We start from the raw sequence: 7,509 nt of genomic DNA on the forward strand, positions 1-7,509 counted from the left end.
AAATAATTCTTTATCCTGCATATGAAACTTTTTGAAAATGCTGATGTTGTACAAACTAGTATATATGCTTCGCTTACTGAGTTGTTGACAACTCACCCCCTTATCTCTAAATATTTTTTAGATGATGCGGATGGTTCAGCTGAGGATCAAGAATAGAAAGTTGTGGACAAGGCTAAACTGGGGATAGAGTGTTGGATACTTTATGGTACTGTTATTAGAAGGACTTTCTGTTGTTCCTTAGATTTGTTATTGTTTTTGGACTTAGTAAGATTTTCTGTTATTTTGTTGGGACTTATAGGAATTTTTGACCCTTTGATTCATGTTGTTCCTAGAAATGACTATATGGACATCATTATGCATTAATCGTGAAAAATATGATATTGTTTATTGTTTTCGAAGTCTTTGAAGATTTTAGATTTAATGAGCGGTAAGTTTATAAGTGACAGGTAGTAATTCTCTGACTCCTGTGAGACTGGGGCGTTACAAGAGTACTCCCATCTCATGATCGAAATATCTATTTTATTCAATCTTGAAAAGGTGCCTCCAAGTTTACATTTCAGATCCTTAAATAAATGCCAATAAAACACTAATAGACTAGGACTAGGAAACCATAATATACTAACATACTACGAGTAGGAAAAAATAACATCTATGTGGGTTTCAACCCTTGTTGATAAAATAAATTACTAACTTAGCCTTATTGATAATGATGACTACTACAAGAATTTATCCATTAAGTGTTGTTGAGTCGCTCTCCTATTCGAACTCCCTCACTTCCACCCACAACACCACAAACCAAAGATTGTCGACACCTCAAACCTACCAAGAAGTCACAACTCTACAATTTCCAGCATGCAAATAGAGACAGCGCAACCATTCAATAGGTACCAATGTACAAATCACATAAATAACAGTACAAATACATACTAATGCTCAGATTATCTTACCCAATTTTTGTGCGGTTTATATGACAAAATCAATGGTGAGAAAAAGCTATCTAGGATTGATTTCAATACCTTGCAATATAAGGTAGTGGTGTTAAAACTGAATTTAAACAATGGGTAATTCAGGACGGGAATGACCATTATCGAATGGGGTGAATCCACCAAGACGTACGTACCTTGGTGGTTCGGTGGCCCTTGGTCCGTCGTATGTCCAAACGAAGAGAGAGTGTGTGTCTACGTGAGTGAGAACCCGATGGGTTAGAGAGATGGCATTGTGTGATAGAGAGACAATAGATTAGGGAGAGATATGTACCGAGGCAACAGGGCTTAATACATACTTAGGACTGCACAATTTACCTGCAAACCCGAACTGACCTGTTATTTCTGAAACTTCCGATTCGAATTACCTGAATCGGAATGAAATAATCAGAACCGGAACAATTCCGTTTTATTTCCGAAATGCTACGGTTAGGGTCGATGGATTACTCAATAACCGAAAGCCGGTCATGTCCCCCTTTGAAACAACTTTATTTTATGTACTTCCTTCAATGGAAAATCTCCTCTACCTCGAAATCGAATGCCATGGCTCTGCCTCTGAAATCTGAAAACAAATCATTGTGAGTCTATGTTTACCGTTTACGAATTCCATTGCTCTCCCTCTCAGCTCCATTAGTCCCTTGCAGTCGTAGCCCTAAGGAGGATTTCTTTGTTGAACAGTTCCACTGCTCCAGCTCGCAGCTCCGCTCTCTCGCTTCTCCCTCGCAGCTCGCTTGCCTTAAGCAAGGATTTCTTTGTCTCACAGGCTCCAGCTAGTAGCTCGCTTATTCTCTCAGTCTCTCTCTCTGACAGAAGGTATGGTTGATCTGAACTAGTTGTTGGATTTTGGGTATTATAGTTTTTCAATTTTTAATGCTAAATGCTTGGCTGAAAATACAAATTTGCGTGTTGTTTGTTTGGAAGGAGGTTTTGGTACGACACTCTTGAGAAACCCTCTGTCAATTACCAAAAATGGGCTGCTGGCAAGAATTTCAGCCTCGGAGATTTCGGCCCCGCTTGGTTACACAGATGAGATGAGATGAGATGAGATGTTTTAAATAGTAATAAATAAAATATTGTTATAATATAATTTTTGAATATTAATTTTGTATTGGGATTTGAAAAAGTAAGATTATTTATTATATTTTGTATTGAAATTTGAAAAAGGTGTAATGATGAGTTGAGATGAGATGAGATGAGATTTTTGGTTTTGGTTAACCAAACAAGGCCTTCCTCAGTAAGCTTCTGTCCTTGTATTGGAGTTTTGCTCTTTTGTGGGTTCCAGGCTACTTCCAGCTTTCTTTGCTTGTGTTTGCCCATATATTGCATTTTTGTTTCGGTTTCTTGTTTCAATCATGCCAGAAACTTATTTCTGTTATGATTTCTTGTTTCAATCATGCCAGAAACTTATTTAAAGTCAATCTGTTGAATCTCATTTTTCCGGTCGATTCGGAAAACCGAATTTTCGTGGAGAAAAGGACGGTCCGGGTAAGCGGTTAAATTTTTCGGGCTCGGAGAGTCGGAAGTCATACTTCGGAAAACCACATTTTCAGGCCGAATTAGTTGTTTTCGGGCCAGGTCAGATGAACTGTCCTAGTTGTATTACAATGGAAAAAGGTTTAGCAAGTTGTAGCAACAACAGTTTGAGTAACAACCAATAATATTAGCAACAACTGCATTAACTCTCTTGCTTAACAATGTGCAAAAGAAATAATGTTTGACAATAACATTCAAACCAAATTATATAAGTAGCAGCCAAATTAAGACGTCAACAGCAGCACGTACAATTACAAAGGTATCATCTAGCAGAAACAGGTGGCCAGTAGCTGGAACCAACATAAACACCCAATAGTATTAAGTACGTACCTGCATGCAGAATGCAGCGGCGACATGAAGGCCGCAACAATAAAAATCAGCACGCAATTAATTAATGAGAATACCTTTTAGCTCGCCCAGCTGATTTTTTCCTTATAACAGCCTGTCATTAGATTTTAAACACGTCAGCTTTCCATTATAATTATTGTGAACTATACTTCATGGAATCATCCTTCTCAACAACCCCTGCTTGAAATAGAACCTACCCTTTCCCTTTCCTTGCGTGAAACAGAACCCCTCTTCTCCTTTTCTCCTGCGCAAAATCATTCAGTAACTCTTCGAAAGCATCTCGTAGACCCTTCGCAGTAGCTCGCAGTGCCCCCCTCCCCTTCGTAGCAGCTCACAAATCCTTTAGAATCGCAACACGTCTTGCATATTTGCGCAACCACTTCAGAATTAGAATATAACTTTAGAAAGAAATGTATGAGAAATACATTTAACGACAAGTCTCATCAGAATAAACTCATTCAATGAGATAATTTTTTATGCGTCTGAACCTGCAGCTTCAGCTGCTATGCTTGATTCTGGTAATTTTGTGCTCTATAAGAATGATTCATACATTATTTGGGAAACTTTTGATTTTCCAACTGACACCATATTAGGAGGTCAGAATCTGTCTATGGGCAAAAGTTTGGTTTCGAGTGTGTCTAAATGAGACCAATCGAGGGGACGATTTTTCTCTTAATATTGTCCGCCATGAACAACCATGCGGGCGATAGTGGTGAGAATTATTGTGGTTGAGAAGAGTCGATGGTGCGAACGAATGGAAGAGAAGAGTCGATGGTGCGAACGAATGGAAGAGATGGATTCTACAGAAGAGATGGCTGGGTTTCCGTGGGTTGAGATTCAGAAGGCAACAACTGTGTGATTCAAACAACTGGAGTGTGTGACTAACTTTCTGATCATGTGTGGCTGTATCCATAGACTTTTTTGTGTGATTTCTGACGTGGTTGATGATGATAAGAGGACTCATTTTATCTAATAAATGGCCGAACCGCTTAGAAGCGGAACTGTTAATTAATTAGCTGTAGACGGATAGTTCAAGCAAAATACCAATTAGAAGCCATATGGATCCGTATAAGAAAGAGAAATTGATTGATTTTTTTTTCCCTTTTTTTACTTCTTATATTCTGTTTATTTTTCGATTATCAATTCATTTTTCTCTTTCTGTTTTACTTACTCTCATTTTTTCTTCTTTCTTTTATCGTTTCATTTTTTCAGGTAAGTTCATCCATGCATGCATGGTCCTTAGTGATTTTTCCAATTCACATGGTTTCATATATAGGAATTTTCTTTTTCTTTTTTTTTTTTTTTTTTTAACTTCTAGTATATATCGAATTTCAAACTAGTCCCTGATCTAGCCGCTAAATTAAAGTTAGTTGATCTATTTCAAAAAATACAGACAAACAGTAGTGGTATTATATTATATGTAGCCCTGATCAGTCAAGGCCACGTACAATATCCCACAAAGGTGGCTAACTTTAGTTTTTAATTTTAATTTTTCAAGTTTTAAATTCTTATATTAACTATATATGTTTAATAGTTTATTTATTTTATTCTATTCTATTACCTTTTCTCTTAAGTTTAGCTTTAATTTAAGCGTGTTTTAGTAGCTAATTATTTTCCAAAATCAAATTTTAAGCTTTTTCTAGTTTATTTCGTAATTTTCAATTTACATTATAATTTTTGTTTTGATTTTTTTTTTTGGATAAATTATTATGTTTAGTTTATTTTTACTTTTAATTTTCTATTCCTTAAATTTTCATGAGGTGCTATGCCATGCTAAGTAGGTTGAGATTAGGGTGGTCCAGTCTTTTTCTCTCTCCGTAGTCATTTTTCTCTACCCAGTACCCAACCATCAGCATCTTTCATTTTGATGGGGAGTTGGAGCTTTGGCTCCTCCCTCCCTCCCTCTTCCTGTCTGGCCAATGCTGAAGTTGTGATTTATAGTATTTTTTTTTTTCGTTTATTTCCTTGTTTTCTATTTATAGCACCAAGAAGCACTGATCTAAGCCTACTGGCCTCCTACAACCATCACACACCTCTCTAACAGACTCTCCAGCTGCCGATCTATTGAGCAGTCGAAAAAAACTGCTTATTAGAGTGATGCGTGTAATAGCCCATTAGAAATTTAATGGTGGAATTTCTATTGATTTTAGGAACCTCGTGAAGACTCCATAAGTTTTCACTAATCAACCAATCGTATAGGTTTCAGTCCAACCACATAGTTAGTGTTATCACTCACTGTGGTGTCAGAAGTGTGTTTTTGATTATTTGAAATAATTAGAAGTGTCAGAATGCGTTATACTCTGTGTCATTAGACTTGGTGGGTTATTTAAGATTTTATGATACAATAACTCATTTTCATATTTTCGGATTAAACACTTGTTCGAAACTGTGAATTTATTTTTAGGGGCACTTCGGGGCTAAATTTCAATAAATGATTTTCACTGTAACTTCATATGAATATTTAAGATTTTACGATACCAAGTTTATCATGCACTTTTTTGGAGTGAATAGTAATATCGATAAGTGCACCAAGTACAATAGTTTCAAAATTCACAGTGTGGAATGTCCAAATTAAGTTAAAGAAGTTTTAATTGGACACATGGAAGGATCTTAGTCATACATGATGAATAGTATTAGATACTTGGATTAATAGAAATTAGATTTGCGCTTGATAGCAACCCAAACTCTCTTAAAATCTCAAATTTAGGCTCATTCGGTTTGGGTCCACTAAGGCCCACAAAATTGGGCACCTTAGTATTGATTTTAGCCAAGTAATTTCATCCCCCACATGGCTAATCAGATGTTTTCAAGAGGGTCTAGAAGGTTCTAGAAGGGAAAACTCAAAGAGTCATCTCACTCTTCCAAGTCTACATTCCACCATTAGAAAATATCTTGGGCTGATTTTTCTGAATTTTATTGGGTAAGAAAGGCCAACACTCAATCCTCACTTCAGTCTCATCCTCTTTCATATCTTTAGCAAAAATATCTCTATCCCAATCCCCACGAAATCATCTTCCTTTACACTTTTCATTGAAAGAACACCAAATACTCTCTCGGATAGCTTTTAAGTGTTCTTTTGTACGCCCATTTCAAAGCTTTTAAAAGTGTTTTATCATAAAGTTACTTTCATAAAAATTGTTAATTGTTTAGTCTAGTTTACATGGATATCTTATTTGTCTTATTTGAAGATCATTTGGTCAGTAAAATATTGTTTAAACTCTAGAAAGGTCATTCTGGGCAATAAACTGGAGAATATGTTATATTTCGGAGTTTTTGACCAAGCTAATGGATAGATCTTGGTCCAAAATTTTTATGGAGTATTTTTAACATGTGTGTATGATTATTTTTTAAGGATTTGTTGCATGATTAAGGTTTTGATGAAAGAGTTTCTTAGATCTAGAAACTTAGAAACTGGAAGAGGAAAAACAGTTTCTGTTTTGAGAAAGTTTAAATATTTGGTGGTTTAAACATATTCCAATGGCTTTTATAATTTTATTGGAGGATCCTAAACCTATTATATACATGTTAGAATATTATTTTGAAGATATTTGATATTAGTTTCAAAGATATGAAATGTTATGCAAAGAGATATTCGGATAGGCCAAATTGTGGATGTTCTTGGCTAAATTTATGTTTTAGTTTATTTTTAACCATGTGATCTTGAATTAGAAGCTTATATAGTTTTAGGACATCTTTTTAAATCATGTGGTGGTTTGGTTTGAAGATCACATCGTTATAAGTCATAGATCAAAAGGTTGATCAAAACAAGTTAGAAATAAAAATCGATGGAAATAGTATATGAGAATTTCGGCCCTATGGAGTTTTAATAGTTGTGATTATTTTTGAATTTTTCTAAATTGATTTGAGTTTAGGATAAAATTTACATGAGGCATGTAAATTTTGGTTACTTTTGGAATTAGCATGCAAAACCCTTAAGTTAGGGGTAAAATGGTCATTTTTCCACATGTAGAGGGTAAAATAGAAATTTTACTCTTAAGTTAGTATTTTTCTATATTTCAAATTGTTAGTGACTTAGTTCTAACTTTTAAAATCACTAATTACATTTCCTCATGATTGCGCTTGAGCTTTCATAAGAATCACGGAGATCAAGGTAAATTAGCTTTAAACTTACTAGTAGTTTACTGTATATGTGTGCTAAGTAAAAAAACTACAGTGTATGTATATGTGTTATCATAAACGCCATGCCATGCCAAGTTATTACATAGTTGTCTGTTACACAGAATTTATTCTGTCATGAGTTTTCATTTGTTACACAAGATATTCTGTCACTTATTACAATGCATTGCAAGTACATCATATTAAATATGCCATCTATTACATGTATGTCATGTCATGTTCACTATTACAAGTATATCATGTTAAGTGTGTTTTTCGTTACATGTGATGCCATGTTATGAAATATTGTGTGTTATATGTTTATGTCATATTATGAAATGTTCTATATCAAGTTAGTCAGGTCTTTTAAGTTATGTTCAAGTCATGTTATGTTACGTCAGGGCTATGTTCTTTCGTATTCCAGTCACATCTTGTCTTGAGTACAGTGTGTTGACCCTAAGTGTTAGGACAGGGTAATATACTAGTGAAACTCCTTTGTTCATGCTGGAGTGTTTAAATAAGTGTGAAA

General features: G+C 35.0%; 1 protein-coding gene across 1 annotated transcript; it reads left to right on the forward strand.

Annotated features, from left to right (window-relative positions):
* The first annotated feature begins 1,262 nt into the window (after positions 1-1,262).
* On the forward strand, positions 1,263-3,510 carry LOC122282288. The gene is made up of 5 exons (XM_043094245.1): positions 1,263-1,561; positions 1,662-1,796; positions 1,905-2,000; positions 2,398-2,558; positions 3,359-3,510. Exons 1-5 carry the CDS (start codon positions 1,404-1,406, stop codon positions 3,508-3,510), a joined length of 702 nt encoding a protein of 233 aa, XP_042950179.1. The 5' UTR covers positions 1,263-1,403.
* The last annotated feature ends 3,999 nt before the right edge of the window (positions 3,511-7,509 follow it).

The sequence above is a fragment of the Carya illinoinensis genome, chromosome 11, assembly GCF_018687715.1.
Source record: "Carya illinoinensis cultivar Pawnee chromosome 11, C.illinoinensisPawnee_v1, whole genome shotgun sequence".
NCBI lineage: Eukaryota > Viridiplantae > Streptophyta > Magnoliopsida > Fagales > Juglandaceae > Carya > Carya illinoinensis.

What these genes read in the sequence shown, in the direction of transcription:
- LOC122282288 (XM_043094245.1), top strand. Translation starts at nt 1,404, where the DNA reads ATGCTACGGTTAGGGTCGATGGATTACTCAATAACCGAAAGCCGGTCA. An exon ending in AAATCTGAAAACAAATCATT is followed by an intron (nt 1,562 to 1,661) that starts GTGAGTCTATGT and finishes TTTGTTGAACAG; the next exon opens with TTCCACTGCTCCAGCTCGCA. An exon ending in GGAGATTTCGGCCCCGCTTG is followed by an intron (nt 2,001 to 2,397) that starts GTTACACAGATG and finishes ACTTATTTAAAG; the next exon opens with TCAATCTGTTGAATCTCATT.